Here is a 26996-nt window from a genome sequence, read left to right as displayed (position 1 = left end):
ACATATGCTTATGTGAGAAATGTGGGTTTGAATCCAGCAAGTTACCCATAGGCCAGTCAGTTACTAAATTACTTCAGTCACAACAATGAAAATGCCTTTCAAAAAATTTAGATCAGGAGTGTCAAACAGTCCTGTAGCGTGTAGTGGACTAGGTAGGGAGCTGTGATAAGACTTGTAATATAATGATTAATACGTTGTCACAAAATACATGAATTAGCGAATTCCCTTCCTGTTGTCATATGAATTTCTACAAGTTGAGAGTCAAAGAGTGGGATGGGTCGAGAGACAGAAAGAGATAGAGCAAGTGAGATAAATGGAGCAAGAGTGAGAGAGGAAACCAATTATATGCCCAATAACGGAGTGGTATGGATTTTCCTCTGGGCTTGTGGCCAATCTCTCTTTCTCTCTCTCATTCGCTTTATTTCCTTCTACCTTTCTCTTTATCTCTCTCTGTCCTTTTCTCGCTCTCTGTGTGTCTGATGTATGCTTGATTAAGTAAGGTGAATGAGCTATTGAAATATGTGGCTGGTGGTATGTTTGATGTGAACGTTCGGGGACGTTTCATCAATACTTTTTATCCTCCTCAAAAACATATTCACATACACCTTCGTACAGGCACACACACATGGACCTCAGTAAAATGAAGGAAACAGCTGGAATGCGTTCAATAAATCAATTGCATGACATGAAGACAATAGTCCCGATGACAGCTAAAGTGTTTGTCATCATCATCTTCGCCCATTTCTGTTCAATTTTTGTCCAACATGTTATGTATTGCATTCTTGCGTTACTATTGCGGTTACAAACTCCATTACTCTAGGGCAGGGGTATTCAATTAAAGTTCCAAGAGGTCCAGTCTTTATATTTTCTTCCAAACAGGGGTCCAGACAACATGTTTTTTGAAAATAACAAATAATAAATATTTAATCAATTTAGCCCACATGGATATATATATATATATATATATATATATAAAATATGATATTTTATCAGGTCGTTTGTTTTATATTTTGACATCCACTTTTCAAGTCTGATCATTTATGTTGGTAAATAAAAAAGCTATTGACAACATACAAACAACAAATGTAGTTTAACAATTAAAATGCTCTCACAATAACCAGAAAAAAAGTCACTTACTAAATTAGCCTTACCATGCCATTCATATCAGAACTACTTATATCTTTAAATAATTGCTCATCGTACAAAATATGACCCGCTTGTGAAAACCCAGCAAATGACTTTTTACTGTTTGCTACACAAAATCATCCAACAGAAAGAATATTCTGTGACAATATATAACAACATAATCTTCAATATTGACTGAATAATGCCATTTTATATATTTAAATCTTAAAATTAATGCTTGAAATTCATGATTGATGCTTGTTATCTAATAATTAATTCGATTATGAGTCTTTAGCCTCGTTTTTTTTAACAGGGTCACAAATGTTTACATGCTGATCAATAATGCTAATGCTAAATGTAACGTTAGATAAAAACGTTAAGGTTCATAAAATATCACAAATCTGGTTGATAGGTTGGATACATACAGCAAACAGACTGACAGATACAAATACTTTAAAATTGCTGCATTTTGTTTACTGTTGTGTGTCCATTTACCTGCTCTGCGTGTCTGCACTATACTGTTGTTAAAACGTATGTATCTGCTGCTTTTCATGCGCGTGTCTTTGGCGGGAGAGAAGCAGCGTGCTCGGAGCGGAAAGGGTTAAAATGAAGCGCGTTTGGTGGTAGATAAAGATATTAGAGGATATAGCGGCAAAATATCAATTACATAAATGTTACTGAGAGCGCGTGTGATTTAATTCTCCGTTGTGTAGACGCGCGGCTCAATTTAAACAACCGAAATAGTCAAATGTTTTAAATGGTTTATTCGACAATGTCTTGCGGTCCGGATGGAACGAGGCAAAGGTCCGGATCCGGCCCACGGTCCGCCTATTGAGGATGGCTGCTCTAGGGGGTGATAGAATTAAAGAGTAAATATTTTGTGATTTTTAAGGTCCTACTTTGGTTTATGGAGTGTCCAACAGCAAGTTTACCTACATACACGGTGTAAAAACACTTTCGTTTTCTAATAATAGCCCGTTATTATTACCTTACTTCTTTACTGACTCTCAAATGATTCGTTCGGCACTTCATCTGTCTAATCCCCTCCTTTCTGTCAGCCTACTCTGATCTGATTGGTCAGATGGTCTAGTCTGCTGTGATTGGTCTACCGCATGCAGCGTCGCTAATGGAACGAAGGCGGGCATTATACGGAGTGACGCAAATCTGACCCGGAACTGAAATTCGAACAACAGACGACTCGTTCGCGTGATTCAGAGTCGACTCCTTTTTTCCCAAGCCAATAACTTTGTTATTCGTTCACTTTCGGCTTTACAACTTGGCAGACTGCATACATTCACACACAGCAACATTACACACTGCATGAAATGTAATTTTAAGGACATGTAATATTTACTCTTTAACAAATGACTGGACTGTTATACTAGATTTCTTGTTTCTTGTTTAATTCAGGAGAGAATTAAAGAGTCATACCCTGCATCTCTGAAATTACATTGTGTGACACTACATACTAAATTAAACGAAGAAGCTACTTGTTGAGTGTTAAAGGACCAGTGTGCAAGATTAAGGAGGATCTATTATCAGAAATGCAATATAATATACATAACTATGTCGTCAGAGATGTGTAAAGACCACATATAATGCAGATTTATGTTTTTATTACCTTAGAATGAGCTGAATTTCTATCTACATACAGCGCCCACCATGTTTACACACATCATGTGACCCGTATATTCGTTCACCTATGACGTACTAACAAGAACCGAAAAAATTATTTACTCATTAACAAGTACAATTAAACCACAAGGAATACGTTTCTTGGTTCCTATATCGATTACACATAAAAAGAACCACCTGACTCGAGTATTTTTAATGTATTAACTACAGGACGTGAACATGAAAAATGGAAAACCAGGAGTTGTAAATAAAGAAAAAGAAGAGAGTAGAGACATTTTCATAAGAGCATCTGCCTGTTCATCCAGTCTTTAATTAACCTCAATGACCCTTTTAGCTTTCACTCATCCTGCACTGAATAATGGACACACGCACTGGCTGTATTTGTTTATTGCGTGGTGTAGACATTTGACTAGTGAGTCATTCTGATATTCTATCCTAAACATCTAGGTGTGTTGCTTGAGCTGGCCTCCATACTGCCTGTATTGTCAGATTTCATTGGCCTTTGATTATTTTCTTCAGCTCTTTTACCCTCTGACATTTCTTTGGACTGGTGTGTGTGTGTGTGTGTGTGTGTGTGCGTGTCCCCACAGGGCTGAATCGGTAAATGGGCCCCGTACAGCAGAACAGCAAATGGGCTCTATGAAACAGTCACTTAAAGGCGGGGTGTCCGTTTTCTCTTAGCCGTTGTTGATGTTCAAATCACCAAAACAGACACACCCCTACCCCCATCTTTTGCTTTCATCAGCGCTCGGCTCGACTAATGTCCGTCCTGTGCACTGTACACCTTACTGCTGATTGGCTACAAGGTTGTTTTGGTACTCGGCCCGACTTTGTCTAAACAAGCGTAATTTGGAAATCGGACACCCCACCTTTAACCTCATGAAACCATCATATTGCATTTGTACAAACCCGATTCCAAAAAGTTGGGACACTGTACAAATTGTGAATAAAAAAGGAATGCAATAATTTACGAATCTCATAAATTTATATTTTATTCACAATAGAATATAGATAACATATCAAATGTTGAAAGTGAGACATTTTGAAATGTCATGCCAAATATTGGCTCATTTTGGATTTCATGAGAGCTACACATTCCAAAAAAGTTGGGACAGGTAGCAATAAGAGGCCGGAAAAGTTAAATGTACATATAAGGAACAGCTGGAGGACCAATTTGCAACTTATTAGGTCAATTGGCAACATGATTGGGTATAAAAAGAGCCTCTCAGAGTGGCAGTGTCTCTCAGAAGTCAAGATGGGCAGAGGATCACCAATTCCCCCAATGCTGCGGCGAAAAATAGTGGAGCAATATCAGAAAGGAGTTTCTCAGAGAAAAATTGCAAAGAGTTTGAAGTTATCATCATCTACAGTGCATAATATCATCCAAAGATTCAGAGAATCTGGAACAATCTCTGTGCGTAAGGGTCAAGGCCGGAAAACCATACTGGATGCCCGTGATCTTCGGGCCCTTAGACGGCACTGCATCACATACAGGAATGCTACTGTAATGGAAATCACAACATGGGCTCAGGAATACTTCCAGAAAACATTGTCGGTGAACACAATCCACCGTGCCATTCGCCGTTGCCGGCTAAAACTCTATAGGTCAAAAAAGAAGCCATATCTAAACATGATCCAGAAGCGCAGGCGTTTTCTCTGGGCCAAGGCTCATTTAAAATGGACTGTGGCAAAGTGGAAAACTGTTCTGTGGTCAGACGAATCAAAATTTGAAGTTCTTTTTGGAAAACTGGGACGCCATGTTATCCGGACTAAAGAGGACAAGGACAACCCAAGTTGTTATCAGCGCTCAGTTCAGAAGCCTGCATCTCTGATGGTATGGGGTTGCATGAGTGCGTGTGGCATGGGCAGCTTACACATCTGGAAAGGCACCATCAATGCTGAAAGGTATATCCAAGTTCTAGAACAACATATGCTCCCATCCAGACGTCGTCTCTTTCAGGGAAGACCTTGCATTTTCCAACATGACAATGCCAGACCACATACTGCATCAATTACAACATCATGGCTGCGTAGAAGAAGGATCCGGGTACTGAAATGGCCAGCCTGCAGTCCAGATCTTTCACCCATAGAAAACATTTGGCGCATCATAAAGAGGAAGATGCGACAAAGAAGACCTAAGACAGTCGAGCAACTAGAAGCCTGTATTAGACAAGAATGGGACAACATTCCTATTCCTAAACTTGAGCAACTTGTCTCCTCAGTCCCCAGACGTTTGCAGACTGTTATAAAATGAAGAGGGGATGCCACACAGTGGTAAACATGGCCTTGTCCCAACTTTTTTGATATGTGTTGATGCCATGAAATTTAAAATCAACTTATTTTTCCCTTAAAATGATACATTCTCTCAGTTTAAACATTTGATATGTCATCTATGTTGTATTCTGAATAAAATATTGAAAATTGAAACTTCCACATCATTGCATTCTGTTTTTATTCACAATTTGTACAGTGTCCCAACTATTTTGGAATCGGGTTTGTACTAAAACTGCGCCACTTTCATACTGTGTGTGTGGGGGTGGGGTCATATGGATTTATGACGGTGTGTGTTGTTGGTTGTCACTCATAAATGCTTTTTCCACTTTAGTTAGCACGGCTTGCCTGCGACACGCGACAGTGGAGGGCTAGTCGTGGCTTGTTCGGCACACATGGACGTTTACACACCCCATTTGCGAAAGCCATAGAGAACACCCTGCTGAATTTATGGATGATATATTTGTGATGATGTCAGGTTGTTAGACACTCAATGGAGGCATTCAGAGATAAGAAATAAAAGGAAGAGCAGAAAGGGATTCCAATGACCTGGCAACCCCAGTTTAACAGATATGAGTCGAGGCTTCATTAAAGGAATACATCATTGAATAAAAATATGCATAAAAAATATTCTTTCATGATTTTTTTAACCATGTATCATTCAAAACCTGTATGACTCTTTCTTCTGTGGAGCACAAAAGAAGCTATTTTGTGAAATATCTCAGTAGTTTTGTGTCCAATTAATGGAAGTCAATGGGATCCAATGTTGTTTGGTTACCAACATTCTTGAAAATATCTTCTTTTTGTTCTGCCGAAGAAAAAATGTCGTAGGTTTGGAATGACATGAGGATGAGTAAATGATGATGAATCATTTTTGGATCAACTATCCCTTTAAATACCGTACATTTATTGGGCAGTATGTACGATTAGCGTGTGAAAAATACACTATGCATTTCTTTAATAAATTGTTTATTTTAAGTGTAAAGGCAGTACACTGAATTACAAATAGACCAATTTTTGCTTGTTTTTGTGTGTTTACCATGTACTTGAACCCATCATCTTGGTTTTGCAAGCTTGACATGTTGAGCCACAGAATACAGTAGAGAAAGTTTGCAGTGTTCTTGCTACAGGCAAGTCTCGAAAAAGCTTTGCTGTGTGTGTTTGCTTTGGGACCACTTCTCTTGGACTGCCTCGAAAGGCCGTAAATAGCCTGGGAAACTTTTTCATTAAGAGGCCATGAAACGCCAGTGATCTAAATTACCCACACCCATCCACCAACACACACACATATACTTTACAGACTAATGGGTGTGTTTTTGCGTCTGAGTTCATTTAGGGATCTGTGTAATAAGTTTATTGAGATTGTTACTGTGTGAAAGAAGCCTCATGCAACCTTGTACTTATTCACAGTGATATAATACCGTCTTTTAAAGGGGTTATATGAAATGGCTGAAATGAATATTAACGTTTGTTTTAGATGTAATGCAATGTATATACACGATTTAAGGTTCAAAACCGCTGTATTTTCCACATACCATGCATGTTCAGTACAAGCTCATCGCTCTAAAAAGCGAGATGTGCTATGATTGGCCAGTTAACCAGTGCGTAGTGATTGGTCGAATACTGCAAGCGTGTGAGGGAAATGTAACGCCTCTTACCATATTTGGAACATCAGGTTCCCAAGCAGTAGTACTGACAGGTACGCCCACCTTACTTGCGTATACATTTGGGCGGTCTTAGTCAAATCATACCACAAACTGACGTAGATTTGTGGGGGTGTGGTTACATGAGGCGTTTCAGGCAGGTCTGGGTGAGCATTCGCTTTTAGATAGAATGCATCTTTTGTTCCGACACTTTAATTTTTGCAATTTCACGTGTCTAATACATGCGTGGGCAACTTATAACACACCAAAGACACAGAAAAACACGTATTCGCGCCATATGACCCCTTTAAAGTGGACATATAACCGATTATACTCTGTTCTGAGGATGTTTTGCGACACACTGTAGATGCCGGACACAATGCTACTGCTATATTTTACTGTGTATACGGTATTCAATTCCCAAAATATCAAAATCAAGTGGCAGCAGCGGACAAAGGATGCCAGGCTTTTTTGCCAGAGCTCACTTCACATTTCTGTTTAGTTTTGCAGGTACTTTTAAGCAATTGGATTCAAGGTCATCTAAGTAGATGTATGAACTCAGTTCATCTTAAATTCACACAGGTGTCTGGCTTTAAATGTGGACTTGTGTTTTCTGTACAATAAATGGCCAGTAAACGGATATGGTGTTATATAAAATAAAGACATTCATGCATTTCTAGTCTTGTTTTAAGAGTCTGAATACTTTTTGATCAGACATTATTTTACATGCTAGCAAAGGGGATGAACAGTCATATTTCTGCTCATGTAATCCTGAATGATCTTTCAGCCTTGAACTGGTCTATCTGATGCTCTAAAGTAGGTGTGATAGATCTCAGAACATACTGATGATACTCACCTGAGACCTAAAACAAGATAACATGATATCCATCAGCACACAGCCGTGAGCGGTGGATGAAAGAAAACACTGGATTTTGTCTATCACGTGTGTTGATCCTTTATGTTTTACGTTCTGATTGAAAGAGGCTATGCCAGATCCATCACACTGTTCATAGTGGAAAGGAAATAACAATTACACAGATAGCTGCCTCTTTGTGATTACTGGTGTTTGTTAAAGCAAGCATCACTGTTATTATTGTTGTTGATATTATTGTCTGTGCTGTGAACATAAATTATTTCGCAAATTATGCAGCTTGTTGAGCAGAGATGATTTCCAAGCGATCGGGTGATAAACCAATTGGAAAAACACAATAGAAGTACTAAGAGGGACGAGAGCCACATACGTAGATTTAAGGAAGACAATGCCATAGATTTAAATTTGGGTTTGGACTCTTTGGGCAGGTAAGCTCCCCATCTTACTTTTTTTTGCTTGGTGGATGATAAAATCTCATTGGCAGAAAATCTCATTGATTTATGTAGAAGGAGGGATGCATTTTGACTTGGGTCAGTAAGTAACCATCGACTTATGCAGAACACTCTGGTCAACAAACAATGTCCTGGCAGCAGTGCACTAATTTTGTGGTGACAAAATTATTATTTTATTATTATTCAATTTTATTAGCTGCTTTTATTCATTACACGGTCCAAGTAATCAATTTCAAAAATAAATATTTTATGGTTAGTTTATTTAGTTTACTAATTGTTTTTTGTAATTTGTAATTTGTAATTTGTAAACATATACCTTCAGATTAAAAGATTTTTAAGATCATGATGAGAAACATTTTTATCAAGTGATCCTAAACTTTTGATCGGTAGTGTATATTGTATATTACCACAGTAATAAACAGACATGAACAAAAATTACTAGCGGAGCGAAAATTTACAGAAAAAGGTCCACCAATCGCGATTTTGATTATATTGCATCACTTGCACATTTGTGTGTGCATGTGTGAGTAACCGAGACAGATTATTAACAGCTGTTCTCACTATATTAGTGCTTTGTAAGTGGTCTTCTCAGTCGGGTTTGCTTTCATTAATCCCTCACTACAAACTGACTCATCATTTGGCCTTTCTGAGCTTGTGTGTGCTCGTGTGTGCAAGGCAAGAGTTCATTAGAACAGCTTTACTATGCACTGCTTTAAAAGGCTAATGGCTCACTAATATAGATGTAATTAAAGTGTGCTGTGTGGGTGTGTGTCAGTGTGCTTTTTGCTTTTTGCATGATGTTGTGATTGTTTGTGCTTTTAATGCTGTGTGTTTGTTCTGCGTATTTGTGTGTCATGTACATTTTAAGCCACACAACTCTCAGAAATTAACCACAACATAATTATCGGTTAATTCACAAGGGCCTTGTGGTACAATTACAGTGTCTGGTGGTAAATATTCAAGCATTACCTCAGGAACACGCAAATAATGCTTTCGGTTTGGCAGTAGAGAGTTTTAAAGATGTAATTTAGTTGTTGTGTGTTAGTGGTAAAGATAAATGGTCTGCACGTGTGAGAACTTATCACACCCGACCCAATCAATCTGCTAATGTAGAGAAGAGATTACACAGCAGTTTGCATTGCATATGATGCTTTCAATCCAAATAAGAAGAGTTTAGTACAAGAAAAAAAATGGCCTAAAATGATTAAAAAAACGTATCTAAGATTATAATAATAAACAAAAAATAAAAATAAATTACTCGTATATAGCAACATAACAAATAAACAAATAAATAATAAAATGAAAGAAGCATATAACAAAATTGCTAAAAAAAAAAACTTTAAAATTTAAAATACATTTAAAATATTAAAAAAACTAAGTAAATAAAAAAACTATAATAACTTTTATTATTCTTGTATACTACAGATCAAACTTTTTTTGTTGTTTGGGTGAAAATGTATGCACAAAAATGGACATAAAATTATTATTCACTTGGCATAAAAACAGGATAATAGTTGGAGATAATGAGGAAATAATTTAACCTACTTTACCATTGTATGTAGTGCTTGATAAGCAGGGTATTACTATTACTACTGCTCATACTTAAAACTGCAATCTAAAACTTCAAAAGTAAATGATGGTATAGATGCAAAAGATATGAACTGCAACTTTAAAACAAAGTCCCAAACCATATTAAACGTCTGTGCACATCTTTTTCTACACGGTTTGTGCTACAGATATGAGTGATACCTCAAATCATGCGGAATGTTGAGGAGAGGTGTGTTATTACTTTTCTAAGCGATTGAACTTGACATTTCTGCCTGGTGGAGGATAAAACGGGTGGAAATCCCAGGAGAGTCCTGAGACATCCAGGGACTGGAATATCATGAGACGGGTGATGAGCTCTTTTTACTTGGGTCAGTAGGAGGCCATTGGACTTAGCAACCACCTAAAAACAGACTCGAATTTACATTTTTCGTCTTTTATATACTTTTATTTTTTGTGTTTGAATTGTTTTGTAATTGTACTATTAATATTATTGTCTTTGTTGGGAGTTTTTACATTTGAGATGATCCTCTCTGTCTCTCTCTCTCTCTCTCTCTCTCTCTCTCTCTCTCTCTCTCTCTCTCTCTCTCTCTCTCTCTCTCTCTCTCTCTCTCTCTCTGTACATCTGTTGTATTGTGATAAGATGCTCTTTGGTCACTGCAGCAGGCGCAGAAGATGCCCATGTAATGTCTGTCACAGCGTAGAAAGCATCTTTTGGTCACAGATTGTCTATTTGTCACAAAAGCTTCTGTCAGTCTTAATATTTTCGATCACAAAAGTGCCTGTCTGTATTTTTTCAGCATCAACCTGCGAGTTTGTCTGTCAAGTACCTATCTGTCTGTCATCCCAGCATCGGTCTGTTTTACACTGGATTGTAACATCACAACGGATAGACAATGAGAATATATGATCCTTTGTGGTTTTCTCAGAGATTTTTGTGGGTTTTCTTGGAAGTTGCCTCTCTCTTGCCTGGCTTTCTTAATTTCTATCTCAAACTCTTGGTTAGTCACTCGCCTCTTCTACAGGAAAGCTGGTTTTGTTCTCACACTTAATGTGAAGATAATTCAGCAAGGGCAGAGAGAATGAGCGAGCAAGCAAGCAAGAGAGAGAGACAGAGAGAGAGAGAAAGAAAGAGACCAGCCTCTGCATGCATCAGCAGATTCACCTAAAAATCGTGTTCAATCACTCGTTTTTTAAGATTGTACTTTTCTCTTATCTTTAAAAGGAGAGTTTTGCAATGACTGCTGCTTTAAAGTCCCAGTGAAACAAAAATCGTTTCATGAAATATTGCAGCGTTAATTGTAAATAGTTTATCAATGTGGGTCATTCTCTTTTTAAAAATCGTGTGCCCTCATAATCTTCAGTTAAAATCTGAAAATGCACTTACGTCCTATATGACTATCCATCTTAAATGACATATGTTAGACAGCTTGGGCGGAGCATCTGTTAACTCCTCCCCTTCAACTGTCAGTCTGCTGCCAGTTCCGTTTCAAAATGAAACGGCTGTTTTATACATCCAATCAAATAGCAGAGAAAGGTGCAAGCCACGGCCACTATTTTTCTCATTCAAAATTCCATTTCACTCGGAAAAGTGTCAAAATATGGAAGTATAAACGATCGCAACTTATGGTTCACAGGGAATTTGCGACATCCACACACCCACACACACTCTTAAACTTAAAATTTAGACTGTTTATTAGTGAGAAACTCGCAGATGCAATGTTTTTCGGTTTCGGGCGTTGGAGCCTATTCCATCTCCGGCTAGAGACAGATTGATGGCCTGTCCGTTGCGGGGGCAGTCCATGTACTAAAGACAATCAAATGGGTTTGAAACAACATGGCATTGAATAAAAGATTTGACAGGAATTTAATGTTTGTTATCATGAGAGGTACAAAAAATACTTCAGCATCAGCAGCTGATCTATTCTGAAGCATATTACTTTAGACACGGCAGACTTTGATATCTGTAATCGCACACAGAATCTAATGCATGCCGCAGATGGACCGCAGCGTATAACATCAGCCCAGCGTCCACGGCGCAGCTGAGAAGAGACCTGCAATTATCGTCACGGCAAGTGCCCACCATTTGGAACTCATAACACTCACAACAGCAGATGCATACAGCATTTATACATACAGCAAACTCACTGCTCTGTGTAGAGCAATGCGTTATGTGCTTGTGTTTTGAATGTGTCTGAATGTCCACACATCTCTGTATATTTTTTATGTATAATATGATGTACCTTTTACAGAAGGACGCATGCATGCAATGTTTTACCACTGTTCTATTTTAGCGTGTTTGTGGCATGAATGTCCCTTTTCTCCTCTAAACTGTCAGAGCTCAGCGGCTCTGCTTAGGTTGTGACTGAAGAGCAAACGTCACACATACAAACCTCCAGTAATACGCAGGCTTTATTTTTCGACCCCTTCTGAGGGGGACTGGAGGGGGTGATGCAGTGTTTGCTGCTGTCAGGGGTCGGCAGCCCTTTGACCTCCAAAGTGGTTTGACCTTTTACAGACTATGTATTATCTTCATACACTATGTGTAGTTATTAGTGAACACAACCGCCATAGTTTAACATATATATTCATATACACACATGTACACATATACACACAGATACAGATACACCGACAAGACAAATGTGCCACATGCATCATTTATAGAGTGGCCACATTTAAAAATTAAAGGAGGGAGTTATGGGTAATACTTTTGCTCAAGGCTACAATCATGTTTTGTGGTCTGCTATCAGCTCGTGCCATCCATAGTTCCTGTCATCACTTATTACTCCAGAGAGAAGAAAAAGGGGTGATGATGAAATGCAAAAAGGTTCATGTATTCATTCATATTTCCCTTTGTGATTATTTTTTATCAAAGCCAGACAAGGTGTCCCTGTCCTGGTATTTTATATGTCTGTGTGTGCGTGTGTGAGAGAGTGTTAGAAAGGCTGGTTCTAGTGGGAGAGTTTTTATGGGAGAGCTATTTTGATGGAGTTGATCGAGTAGAAATACTTTCTTGTGGCGAGTTAATTGCACCCAGCTGTTTGTGAACAACTTTTCATTTAACCCCTTTGTCTAAGCATGTGACCCTTGAAGTCACATGGCAGTCTGTCATTCCAGAGTCAATTCACTCTCTCTTTCAGTTTTCAGTGTTGAAGTACTTCATTGGCATGATTTTTTATGCAGTATTGCCAAATCAGAAGTATAAACAATAACAGAAACAATAGGCTACCAGTGAAATAAACATACAGTAATTACTATTTAGTGCGCGGATACTAAGAACTAGAACCGATCAGAATACTAAAATAAATTATTACACGGGTCGATGGAATGCTTGATTCTGATTGGCCAGTCGCGACATTTGCAGGTTCGTTATTCCCAGATAACTCACAGCACGGTAACCCGGATGCAGCAAATCATTTTGGCAGTTTTTTTAACAAATTAAATATAAATATGTATTTTAATAACATATATGACATGATATTTACAAATGATTAAACCAAATTGCCTGTTCGTGACATTTGAATGTCGTTTCTTTACCGAAAGTAAACGGCTTTTCCTCACGGAAGGTCTGCATTCGGTAAAAATGAATCAAATATTTCAAACTCACATTTTATGTCCAGTTTTTTTCTAATGTGGCAAGTAGCAGTCTAATAAGCGGGATAATGTACAAGCAGACGGCTGTTATTGCGAAATAAGCCTTATTTCTGCGATAACAACCAGCTGCCTCTACATTATCCCTTACAAAAAATATAAAAATACAGAACTCATCTAGACTATGTGTTTAGATTTCGCTCATTTGAACAGATTTTCTTGTGCATTATCCTTGAGATGATGTTTTTGTAATTTTCTCCAGCCTTCATAATTTGTTTTTTAAACCATTTTTTAGAATAAAACAAATCCCATTGGTAATAGACAGTTGACTGTCTCTTGTGTGTGGCACATGCTGTGTGTTTGATGTGTGTGTGTTGACGGTGTGTCACGGAATGTGTGCGGAGAACCCAATTGCAGGACAGCGATGACGGGGTTAACAAAAACACTTTATTTGGACATAAAACAGAAACAATAAACCCACGAGGGGGAAAAGGCGGACACGGTAACAGAACAAGAACTCAAAACAAAACACTTCCCAAGGGGGGGCAAAAATAAACAAAACAGTGACACAACGTCTTAAACCAAAAAACACAGCAGGGAACAACCACAAGAAACTTACAGACTACGGACAATCACGGACAGGGCAAGGAACGGGAGCACAAGCACAAGGTAACGGTAAAACGATACAAACACGGTATAACGTACATACATAGCACAATCCACGAGCACAAGACAAAGAAACAAGAGGGTATTTAAAGGGAAGACAAACGAGGGATAACGACACGGGGCAGGTGTGGGTAATCAAACACTTAGGGAAGGATAACGAGGAAACGAGATGGCGGGAACAGAGACGAGACACTGGAAAAACACATGAGAGGTAAAAACATAAACATCTCATGGCCTTCCCACATAAAACCCAAGGACTCTGCCCCGATCCCACCACACGACTAGAATTTCATAAACAAGACGGTGGGACCGTGACAGAGCCCCCCCCTTAATGAACACCTCCAGGTGTTCACCAAGGGGTGACTAACAAGACCTGACAGACTGGACCAAAGACAAAAACCAGACAAACATGGTGAACAAGACAAGGGGCAGACATGACAACAAGACCACAGGACTGGGGTGGGACAACAAAAACAACAAACATGGGAGGGGGGGTGGGGCCAAACAAGGGCCCATAGGGGGCAGTCCATGGGGGTGGGGAATAGTCCCAGTCCCCGGCTGCGCTCGAGGGCGCGGAGTCCTGGGGGACTTAGGATAAGTCCTGGGAGGAACAGTCTTTGACCCTGGGAGTCTCCCAGGGACCGGCTGGAAGGCCGGCTGGACAGGGCTTGACGCCGGCTGGAAGGCCGGCTGGACAGGGCTTGACGCCGGCTGGAAGGCCGGCTGGACAGGGCTTGACGCCGGCTGGAAGGCCGGCTGGACAGGGCTTGACGCCGGCTGGAAGGCCGGCTGGAGCGAGGGCTATGAGGCTTGACGCCGGCTGGAAGGCCGGCTGGACGCCGGCTGTGACCGGCTGGAGCCGGCTGTGACGGCTGGACACCGGCTGGAGGCCGGCTGGGACGGGCTGGACCGGCTGGGACGCCGGCTGATGACCGGCTGGGACGCCGGCTGGATGCCGGCTGGATCACCGGACTGGACGCCGGCTGGATCACCCGGCTGGACGCTGGCTGGACCGGCATCTGCTTCCCCCTCCTCGGCTTCTTTTTCCTGGACCGGCCCACAGGACATGTGGCCGGTTGCAGGGAAGCGGTGGGAGGCCCGAGATACTCCGCACCGGAGGAGTCGGACGGGGAGTCCCACGACTCCCTTCGTCTCCGCCGGCCACGGGTGTCGCTGGGTGGTGCAGCAGAGTGCCCCGAGGCAGATGGATCGGAGGGACCCAAGGTAATGGTGTCAAAGTTAAGGACACGTTACTCCGGAATCACCTCCAGACGGGTCGGAGAGGCAAGACGTGCTGAGGCCCCTGGCGGATCCCGATTGTTAGCGTAACATACGAGATTTCCAAAACCCAGGGGTCTCAGCATCCGCATCTCCGACCGGGAGAGTGGTTCCGCAAGACAGCCATTGAACATCACCTTGAGCTCCTCCTCCCCAAAGCAGCCTCGCTCTGCTACATCCAGGAACTGATTGGCGAACACCCAGATGTTAGTGTCTCCCTGGCGGAGGGAAAGGAGGCGGTGGGTCTCCCTCGCCCGGCTCCCCATGTCCACAGAGCTGCCTGCTGGGCTCAGTAGTGGCTCGTGGATTCTGTCACGGAATGTGTGCGGAGAACCCAATTGCAGGACAGCGATGACGGGGTTAACAAAAACACTTTATTTGGACATAAAACAGAAACAATAAACCCACGAGGGGGAAAAGGCGGACACGGTAACAGACAAGAACTCAAAACAAAACACTTCCCAAGGGGGGGCAAAAATAAACTAATAAACAAAACAGTGACACAACGTCTTAAACCAAAAAACACAGCAGGGAAAAACCACAAGAAACTTACAGACTACGGACAATCACGGACAGGGCAAGGAACGGGAGCACAAGCACAAGATAACGGTAAAACGATACAAACACGGTACAACGTACATACATAGTACAATCCACGAGCACAAGACAAAGAAACAAGAGGGTATTTAAAGGGAAGACAAACGAGGGATAACGACACGGGGCAGGTGTGGGTAATCAAACACTTAGGGAAGGATAACGAGGAAACGAGATGGCGGGAACAGAGACGAGACACTGGAAAAACACATGAGAGGTAAAAACCTAAACATCTCATGGCCTTCCCACATAAAACCCAAGGACTCTGCCCCGATCCCACCACACGACTAGAATTTCATAAACAAGACGGTGGGACCGTGACACGGTGTTAGTGCTCTCAGAGAAGGAAGCGGATGTGTAGAGACGCTGACTAAATGATGAACCAAATCACTTTCAGTACAGCTGCTCTCATTACAAATATTCCCCTCTCAAACGTCAATCCCATCATACCTCGGCTGTCAACCGGTTACCATAGTAAATGACATAGACTCACACAGGTGTAGGATGCCTGTTGTTTCCTCCGTATACACACAAATACTTCTCCATGCAGGATTAAGTTTGTTTTGGGAAATGAAGTGGGAAATTTTCAGAAAGCTAATAGAATAACAAAATCCATATAGCAAGGTGTCCACATCAGTTTTATTTGTACATTTATATTTTCACTCCTTTTCTAAGGTTTCTTGTACACTCCCGTGTCTGCCATTGGTTAAGTCAACATTTCTATGTCAGACTGGATGGGATATTCAATATTAGAACATTTTAACCCATTGTATTAGCTGACTAAATGATGAACCAAATCACTTTCAGTACAGTAAACACTATTCTCCAGGCTGGTGTAAGTAACTATAGAGAGGTGATGGATCTCTGACCCCAGGGGTGGGGTTTTCTCTGATGCCCTGGAGACTTATCTGTTTAATCCTCTGTAGGGTGGACAGTAAGACAGAGAGGAGCATGTTCTCCTCATCTTTTAGATCAGTAATCAATAGTTGAGGTCAGGTCAGGCTTATAAGCATCTCGTGTGGTCAACAGACCAGGTTTTTCTTCAACACACCCACCCACACTTTCATCTTCAGCAGATCAAAGCTAAGTCTGGATTAAGTGTCTGGTTTTTAGTCATTTGGCAGGTGCGGATAGCGACCACTCTTTGTTTGAGAAAACATTTAATTGTGTTTATAAATATGTAAGGTGATTGTTTTAAATTAGGTTTGAGATATAATGTTATTCAAAACAATAGTGTTTGGTTATGGTTTTACTTTTAAAATATTTATATATGAAAGCACAATAAGTCTGTTTCAAAATAGAGGGGATTTAAGGGCATCGTAGAAGCAGTTCCAGTGCTGAAGTTGTTTCAGAAGGTTCTAAAATGCATGTCAAAAGGCAATCCCAGAATGCCTTGCAACTCAGGAAAAAAATAATGAGATAATAAGAGAAATGTTTCGTTTCTTCAGTAAGAAAAATATGAATATAATAGTTGAGTATATTTTAATTACACGATGTTTGTGTATGCAGTTTGTTTGTATGCTTGATTTATTTGTTATTTTTATAGCGCTTTTCACAATTTTACATTCACAATTTGTTGCTACAGACAGTAGTGACATAAAGAGAGTACATCAACAAGTAAAAACAAATCAGAGGAAATTGAAAAAAAATGAAATATAGAATTCATTTTGTTGTTGTTGAGAGTTTCTCATAGGATGTATATTAGCATTACTGTAAACATTACTGTTTTAATAGGACTATATTTATAGCGGTATTACTATAAGCAAGTAGGGTACTTGATTCTTGTATATATCGTAAATTCTAAACAGGCAGAACCATACATAAAAAATGCCAGTTTCACATCATCAGCTTGGCAACATCCGACACAGTTGGAATCATTTGTGATCCTATTTCAGACAGGATGCTGTTTAGAAACTAACCTGCCTGTGTTGACGGTGTTTAGTCTACTGTAGTTTAGTCTTTAGACTATGTTTTGGACAGAGCTACTGTAAAAGCATACAGCGGTCAAAGCTGAAACAGATGTGCGACAGGCTGGCCAGGGAGGCAGCATGCATTGTGGGATAGTGGTGGGGAAATATTGGCGTGAACTCCGATGTGAAGTAACCACAGAGGATACAACACTCCACACTCAACTGGCTGCACAACATACACACACATACTTGTGTACCTATAGTTTGTGCCGAGATCCGTTTAGTCATTGTTTCGCCCCCAAGGAGAGACTTAAAGGGATAGTTCACCCAAAAATGAAAATTATGTCATCATTTACTCACCCTCAGGTTGTTCCAAACCTTTATAAATGTCTTTGTTCTGCTAAACACAGAGAAAGTCAATTGGAAGAATGTCGGTAACCAAACAGATCTCATCCCCCATTTACTGCCAAGTATGGAAATGGGAGGAATATCTTCCTTTGTGTTTAGCAGAACGAAGAAATTTATACAGGTTTGGAACGATCTGTGGGTGATTAAATTATAACAGAATTAAAATTTTGGGGTGAACTGTCCCTTTAAGATTAAGATGGACTCAAGGGTTTCAAACCGTTCCGTTGTGTTGGGGTTTCTGATTAAACTTTGCTTACGTAATGAGCTGCCTGTTAAAATCTAAATTCGACTTCTGCACAAATCATTTGGCAGTACTGCATATACAAAATCTGTTTAACACATTCGCACACGCACACTTGCAGACTACAAACTTCCCTCGTGGGTTTACGTATTAGCTGTGAGTTGGCAGAACACAACATCCAGCAAGTGTGTGTGGGCACTTTCGACGCTGGTGATGTATGTAAAAACAAATTGCTCCAACATTAATCAAAGTTATTTACTGTAATCGTATTGTGCTGAGAAACGACCGCTTATAATGAAACAGACTGCAGGTAACATGAAAGATCTGACAAGATGTGATTAATGCCAATCTGAGTCGTGCCAGACTTTGTTGAGTGTGTTTATATGTCTGTGATATTTCATGAGAAGGCCACACATGCCCAATAACGCTCAGCAGGCTCATGGGAGAATCAATGACATCAGTGCATTTCCTGCGGCCTAAGGATACAGTGCGGTTATTGATTGGCTCGTGTCTGGTTTTAATTATACTCCAGTGGAAATGAAAGGAGCTGAGCAGATCCTGCCAATCAATCGCACAATCTCATCTAGTCACTTTGGAGAATATGGGCATTTCGGCCAATCAGAACACAATTTATTTGGTAAGTGGAATAGCATGTTTTTTTTTCAAACAATAGAGAATTAAAAAAAATCTTTCGTCATTTACTCATTCTTGTCATTTCAAACCTGCATGACTTTTTTTCTTCAGCAGAACACAAAATAAGATATTTTGAAGAATGTTGGCAACCAAACAACACTGGACGTCCATTGACTGCCCTTTTATGGACACAAAACCACTAAGACATTTCTCAAAATATCTTGTTTTTGTTCCACAGAAGAAAAAAGTCACATATAAATTGATTTAACACTAAATTGCTCAGTTTGGTTCAGTACACAGATTTAATGAAAATTAAGTTGTCACGACTCACTAACAAACATTTCTGAAGTAAATGTGAAATGCAACTATCATTCTTTGTGGAAAATATAAATTAGGGATTAAGACAAGAAGAGAAGCGATAACTGTCTAACTGCAGTGTGTACGTGGCCATCAAGCCTTAAAAATGAGCTATTTTTTAGATAAGTTTGTATTTGTGGGTGTTTTTATGTGTGTTTGTGTCTGGAGAGTAGCTCTCAGTAGGAGCTTATTTAAGCATCTCTTTCCCTCGTTCTCCACCTGTATTCATATCCTCCTCTTCAATAAAACCTCCCTCGTGTGCTTCCAACTACTCAAGATTCCACATTGTGTAGCTGTGCCAATTAGCTTTGCGCTGCCTTGAGTGTTTGTGTGTGCGTGTTTGTGTGTGTGTGTGTTTGTGTGTGTGAGGTTGGGTAAAACTGATATACTGTATGCAGCGCTGCACCTCGGTGCTCACCACACACACAGGATGAGTCATACCCTCACAGCAACGGCAGGGCTTTCCCTAGCTATGTGTATGTGTGTGAGGTAAAAGATGCATTCGAGTGAATTGTCTCTGTCTCTCCAAAATCATCAGAATGTCTATTCACTATTACATTTTTTTACCACAAATTATCTGGTCACATCACAGATTAACTGCTTCAAACCATGACCGTACGTTATGCTAAATATGTGAAGGAAATACTCTGCATAGCTGCCTAATATTTTATGGAACGCTAATGCATTTAGCTAACTCTGATGTTCCTTTTAGATGTACAGTTGCACAACAACAGGAACAAGATTGAAAAATGTGATGTGAAATTTAACACTGTAAATGTAGCCCATGCTGAAAGTCCAGATGAAATAGGATTCACAGTATTTGTAATGGGAACTTCAATTGGCAGTCTGTCATTGAAATTTAGCGGCATCTAGCGGTGAGGTTGCGAATTGCAGTCAATGGCTCACTCCACCCCTCCCTTTCGAAGCACTACGGTGGCTGCACAGAACTAAGATGTCGTCATGTTTACGCTTCTTTTCCGAAGGAGATAACGTATTAACGAAACATGTTTTGTAAAGCAGTTTGTCCATTTAGGGCTACTGTAGAAACAACATGGCGAATTCCATGTGAGGGGGACCTGCGGTGTTTGCAGATAGAATTAGCTCATTCTAAGGTAATAAAAACATAACGCTTTATCATGAAAGGTCTTTGTACACCTCTGAAGACATAGTTATGTATATTATATTTCATTTCTGTCAATACATCCCCCCAAAAATCACACACTGAACCTTTAATGGCAAGTGATATTGCAGACCGGGTTCGAGTATTTCTTTATATGCATGGGATTGAAAGACCAGGTATCCTTTGTGGGTGTCTGAATGTACCATTTTAAATACAATTTAAGCAGCACCAGTGTCAATACAAATGCTCAAAATCTGCTAAACTCCTTTTAAACCTTCAGAAATGTCTTTCCCGATAGATTTCCTTTTTAATAGCACATTACTGTAAATGTGATTTTTACAAATTGTGGGACGAGTAAAAATAATTTTCTGTGGTAATCGACTGTGTGTCACATAAGAGTCAATAGAGATAACTGGATCCATAACATTAGTTTGAAGGGTTTTTCTCAAGTTGTTTCTGCAGACCATTCACAGCAAAATCACCAGTGTTAAAAAAGGTCATGAACTCTCACAGTGTATATATAATCCACACTTTTATATATACACTGTGAGAGTTAATTTGACCTTTTTTAACAATGGCGATTTTACTGTGTTGGAATGTCTGTTTATGGCAGCATGGAGCAGTTTGTGTTTGTTTCCTGCTGTCTTGTGATTGGTTGGCCATGTTGTGAGTCATGTTTCGTGGGTCGGGGCATTTGTCCATCCCGTGTCTGTCTGGGGTGAGTATACATATCAGTCTAGACATCGGTTCTATTGACTGCTCATGATCAAGTTATGTAGTTCTGCTGCAACTGTTCACAGACATGTACATGTGTGTGGGGGGGACATGTTCCATCAAATGTCCACAGTGAAAATAAAACCTGATGTTGTAGTAGCCATTTGTCCCCATGAGGAAAATGATTTTACAAGCATAAAAAATAATGTCTTAATGAAGATGTCAAATGTAGTTTATGTGAGGATTAAGTTTAAGAATTGGTGCCGGCAGGGCTGCAACTAGATTTCACAGGGCCTGGTATAAAATGGGACAAGACTGATTCCCAATCCTGGTTCTGGGGTACCTTCAGCACTACATATTTTGTCCTTCAGATGCACATGAATCGTGTTTGCCAAAAAACGGAGACATCAAAAATGTGGAGTGTTGAGGGTACTTCAGGACAAGAATTGGAAAAGACTGGGGATAGGAAATATAATTAAGAAGAAAACAAGCAATTGTCAAGTCAATATGTGTGTGCTCGTGTTTGGAAAAAGAAAGTATCTCAGAAGTCTCTGAAAGGATTGTTTTGACTTTTCTTTTATTAACTTTTTATTTATTACAAATATTTTCTCTGTTTTTCTTTCTTAGTTTGTGTTCTTTCTTTATACTCTAAACTCGGTGATATAAAATAAACTTTGGATAAAAGCATTTTATGAATAAATAAAAAAATAAATAACTTAAATTTAAAAGGAGAGTGATAAACAATTGCTCTTTATTGTATAAATTGTTCAATAAAATCAAAAAGAAAAGTCATTTCTGTTTGTTCTTAAATTGGAAATGAATGATGTTCTTGGGTGTCACAGCAGGGCTTTTCTCTGTGAAAAGGGTTTGTGGGGGTACATACATACCCAGTCATCCACAAATAGTTATTATTTTTCGCAATAGTTAATATAATTAATATAATTACTTTATACGTGTTTACCCAGGATCCGGAAGCCTTTTTAAAAATCTAAAGAAAAACAAGCACCATTATTAATCAATAAAAAACATAAGCAGAAAGAAAAATAGCTTGTTGCATATTTTATGGAGGTATAGACCTTAAAGTCTATAATTCGTTATAGACTGGATCTGTTATAAAAATTCACCACGCTTGTTTAATGGCGTTTATAATCATAAAGACATTGAGACCTTGGATGCGATTGTGAGGGATTTTTTGTTTGAGATGCTTGACTATATCTCCACAGTAATTTCTCCACAGTGTTTTATCGATAAATGTCAAGTGATCCCACTGGTTTTTTCGCGGTATGGGGCGGCTCGCGCAAATCTCTAGACGCCTCTTGCGCTGATTAAGCGCGCGCACGAACAGGGTTGCACTCGCCACGCGCGAAAGTAAACAAACCAAACTTCAATGCCTTTCAGATGGGAAGTGTAAAAAATCAATGCCTTTCAGCTAAATATAAAATATATTTGGATGCCTAAAAACGCAGTGCTGTGCGCTGTTTGATTAATTTGTAAGAAAACACGCAGTTCTTTGCTGTACGTCTCGTTCTCACTGCGTAAAATGAAGGTAACGTTACTCTGGATTTCGTGGGAATAGGAGAGGGTTTTTCATAACAGTTCTGGCATGAGTGTGATGGAGTGATGTCAGCTCATGACATGTGGTTGTTTAATAGTTTTGGGCTTGTGGCTATGTGTTTATTGAACTGTGCTGACATATCTTCTCTTCTCTGCAGTATGTGGAGAGGACTCAATGTGAATTGTGCAGACAGCTCTGGATACACACCTTTGCACCACGCATCTCTGAATGGACACAGGTAACAACATATTCATCCATGCTTCTTGTGTAGATACCATCATTTATTATTTTGATTTACTGTAAACACATAAAAGCACTAGTTATGCAATAAGTGCTTTCAAAGACTGTTGTGTGTATGCAGGTAGTTGACAAATGTAGGCCTACCGTAGGCTACATGTGAACTATGGTGTGAAATATATTATTTAGTTATTTCATATATTCATCATACATTTATTTAGTAATATATTATTGATATTTATATTTATTAGAGAGATTTTTCTTCATTGTACATTTTGTACATCTATGGTACATCTACACATTTATGGTTTATTTGTCAACTACCTGACCGGTATACATTTTTACAGTGTTTCTAAAATAGAAACAAGTTATTTGTATTCATTTATATATGTGATTGTGACCTGGGGCCCGGTCTTCGTACGTCGCTTACTACATCCAAGATCAAATGACACATCCGTAAGATAAAGTGTTTTAATACCCATTAGTGTTCATTGCATAAGTCACTGAAGAAAGTGTCTCAGATGAGTGTCCGTTAGAGAAGTGACGTATTTCAATAACATTTCTTGAACTGCATAAACTCAGTAGCAGTTGCCGGAGTCCACACCATCCAAAAGGCCTACATCTGCACAGACAAGTGGTCCAGGGATGAGGAAAATATGATTTTGTTGTGTTATTTTTATTGTTTTTAATGTATTGTGAATTACTGATTTCTCTCCACAAAGGGCATAGCCATATATAAACTTTTAAATGTTGAATTTATGCAAATTAAAAAGCAAAACCTTCACGACATTGACCTTGACAATAAAGAAGGCTTGCTTTAAAGGGAACTTCAGACGAAGTTCTACATCACTATTTCTAACTAACGTCTCTTATTGCAGGTAAAAGATGACTGATACCTGCCTATTAACCATGGAGATTAAAATAAAATGCATGTGGGCCTAAGCATGTTTGTGTTGTTTTTAATTGAAGAATAATAAAGAAATGGTATTCCAAAATGTGTATCTCATGAAGCTCAGTCTAGTGGTTTAAGTGTAGTGGCTGGAGATCATCATCAGGCTGCACCTCCATCACAGGTCTCCTCTCTTTTTTGATGATGTGTGTAGTGTAGGACATGCTACAGTATAGGCCCTGTCAGGTTCATGCCTTATACTTTTTATACACTGAAATCCTTAATTCCTATCAGTTGCCCAAAGGTCATTTCATGATCCTGTCCTGACCAGAGCTGCAGTGTAACAGGTTTGGGTCAGGGAATGGTGTCTTTAAATGCAGTCCATTATAAATTTGACTGAAGATTGTTGACTCATGCAGATTCAGTTCATTTTGCTTCAGTGCTGGTGATACTGTAGCTGCACATTAGGTCACACATCATGGAAGAGAATTTTTAGTAAGGCCTCAGAGGCCTATGATGCAGTCTATGACATCAATCAAGACACATACAATTGACATGATCATGACTGCATAATCTTTAGTTCCCTTATATAATATTTATTGGCAGAAAAAACAGTGTTACAAGCTGGGGTCGTACGAGTCTGAAATACCACACATTTGCAAACGGCAGGACAGACTGCATTTTTTATTAATTCCCTGCATCATATATACATATGCACTGTCTGTGCTTTTATATATATTTAATATAAAGGTCCAACAAATTAATATGGGAAATATCTCCTTCACAAGAAAAGAACGATATTTTATTTATTTATTCATTAATTTCGGTCCTCACCAAAGACCTTTCGCAGTAAATGAAAATAAAAATTGTTCTACATATATTATATTACAATAAATATTGTTATAAATGTTAAATTCTCAAAGCTCTTTCTATTAATCCTGTACAGCAAGGTACGAAGAACGGGCCCCTGGTATGACATTGAATGGAATATATGTCCGTCCCTCACATCCTTCTTTTCAGTTGTGTCAAACAAAACAATTACATTTGTTGAGTTAACAATAAACCAAATAAATGAATTGGTATACAGTATGTGCACACTTGACACACCACAACGTTTGATGCAATCATTCCGGTCTATGTCATGCTGCTTTTCCTGCTTACATTATGTCTACTGAGATGTCAAGTTTACTTTTGATTCCAGAGGTGTCATCCAACTCACTTTATAGGTTTAGGTGTAGGGTTATGGAGGTGGAGTCAGATTAAGATGGGGTTTATGAGATGGGGGTGGAGTTAGATTAAGGAGGTTTTTTAAATAGGGATTAAAATCAGATTATCTTTGGGTTTTTAGATGGTTTTGATGATTTTGACATTTGCTGTCAAAATGCTAGTGTGCGATAGGGATTTGTATGATACATAATGTTATGTATTATGAATGGAGAGCAATTACTCCCATGTACAAAGTGCTTCACAAGTCAAATAATACCAAACCAAAACATGAGTCCGTCCTTTGTGCATCTTTCTTTCAGGGATGTGGTGTTGAAGTTGTTGCAGTATGAAGCCTCTACTAATATGGCAGACAGCAAGGGATGTTTTCCTCTGCATCTGGCAGCGTGGAGAGGTGACGTGGACATAGTCCAGATCCTTATTCACCACGGACCATCCCACAGCAGGGTTAATGAACAGGTACATGCACACGTGATCAACAGTTGTATGCAAAAAGTTAGAAAAGCACTTTTCTGTAAACAATGTAAACACACACTTGCCCCCTCTGCCCCGAAACACACGCGAACAAGGTTTTGACACCTGTTCCCCACATCCCAGCGTGCTGAAGGGCTGATGATGGGTTTGTTTAGTCGATTCAGATCATCTGTTTGAAAGGTCTGTATTTACCCGCAGGTGAAGTTCTGTCTCAGTGCAGGATAGAGATCTTGTCTCTCCCGTCTTCCCTCGTTTTTAATGACCACACCAGCCTGGGAAACAATTACCCCCAGTCATCAACCCTTGCAATTCACAAAACCATCAGCCTGATGGATGGACCTTCACTGCCACATGTGCGTGTGTGTTTCTGAGAGCAAGAAAGACGTTCACAGCAATCATTTAAACTGTCAGTGGTTTGTTAATGGTATTTAAGGCCGTTTTAATGGTAATGTAGAACAAGAAATCACAGCTGGGTTGATAGTGACACAAATTTCTAGTCTTTCTTGAGTTCATCTTTGTTGCTTTCGCCTTATTTTACATCATTCTATGTAAATGTGTTTTAGAGCAGGGTTGTCGCTTAAATTCAAAGCATCTAGGACAAAAATGCTTATACTGTAGGTGGGTTTACCTAGGGCCAATGGTATATCATAGTCAAAGAGGATCTTAATTGGGTCCCCTTGTCACTGCGACAATGTTGCCGGTCTCCAAGTCCCTTCAATACAATTCCCCCTCCCCCACATAAAATCCCCCTCGCTTCAGAAGCCATAAGCAATGCAAAAATGGGTAATACATACATTAGACCCGACAACACATACAGCCTGTGGCAGAACGATTATGGCATAAATATACTGAACATTACATTTGGAAAAGCTAAACACTTTATGAGTCATGTGAATGTGATATTCATATTTTGTGTTAGAGAGTATGGCAATATTTCAGCGCTGCTATATACAGACTGTTTATAGTCCCATCGCTTAAAGTGTTTTATAGGTTTTACGCTGACACAAACACACACAGGCTGTAAACCCTCCAATAAGGGGTGCGAACCCGATTAACTGAATGGCAGCAAGCTATTGGCTGGTCACTTGAATTTATGTTTATCGTGATATTACAGAAACCTTATGATAGGAAAGGGAAAACAGCCAGCAAGTACCCAGCATTTCATGAACTCCTGTTTAAAAACCATCTTAAGAGAGTTGGTATGTAGGGAAAGAGTGTTTACTTTGGAAAAGCTAAAATGAAATATAATTCCCAGGCTTCTATTTGTATTTTTGCATTTATTCTAAATTTGAATGCAAAACGTAGACATGTCCAACCTTTCACTGGTAGTGTAAGTATTTAATGAAGTTGGTGTTTTGTATACATTTGTGTGCTGTTTGTGTACAATAACTGTGTATGAACCATCTCACGTACAGTACATATCTACTGATTAGTGTATAGTGTATGTGCATTAGTTTTAGTCTACGTGTTCCGTCCAGATTTGTAAATGTGATGAAACCGGATAGCTTCCATTAATCATTCTTCCATTTGGAAGGACAGGAAATAAATCTTGACGCTCTG

General features: G+C 39.5%; 1 protein-coding gene across 5 annotated transcripts in view; it reads left to right on the top strand.

Moving 5' to 3' along the window:
- Positions 1-26996, top strand: part of anks1b (ankyrin repeat and sterile alpha motif domain containing 1B) — a 164681-nt gene that overhangs the window by 11912 nt on the left and 125773 nt on the right. For all 5 annotated transcript variants that reach the window (XM_057324674.1, XM_057324673.1, XM_057324671.1 and 2 more), the window contains exons 2-3: positions 22770-22850; positions 25265-25421. In XM_057324674.1, coding sequence (XP_057180657.1) covers positions 22770-22850; positions 25265-25421 — 238 coding nt within the window. The remainder of the gene's footprint in view (positions 1-22769; positions 22851-25264; positions 25422-26996) is intronic.

Source organism: Triplophysa rosa, linkage group LG24 (assembly GCF_024868665.1).
Source record: "Triplophysa rosa linkage group LG24, Trosa_1v2, whole genome shotgun sequence".
Classification (NCBI taxonomy): Eukaryota; Metazoa; Chordata; class Actinopteri; order Cypriniformes; family Nemacheilidae; genus Triplophysa; species Triplophysa rosa.
Note: the sequence above shows the minus strand (reverse complement) of the source record. Positions and strands in the feature narration are given on the sequence as shown.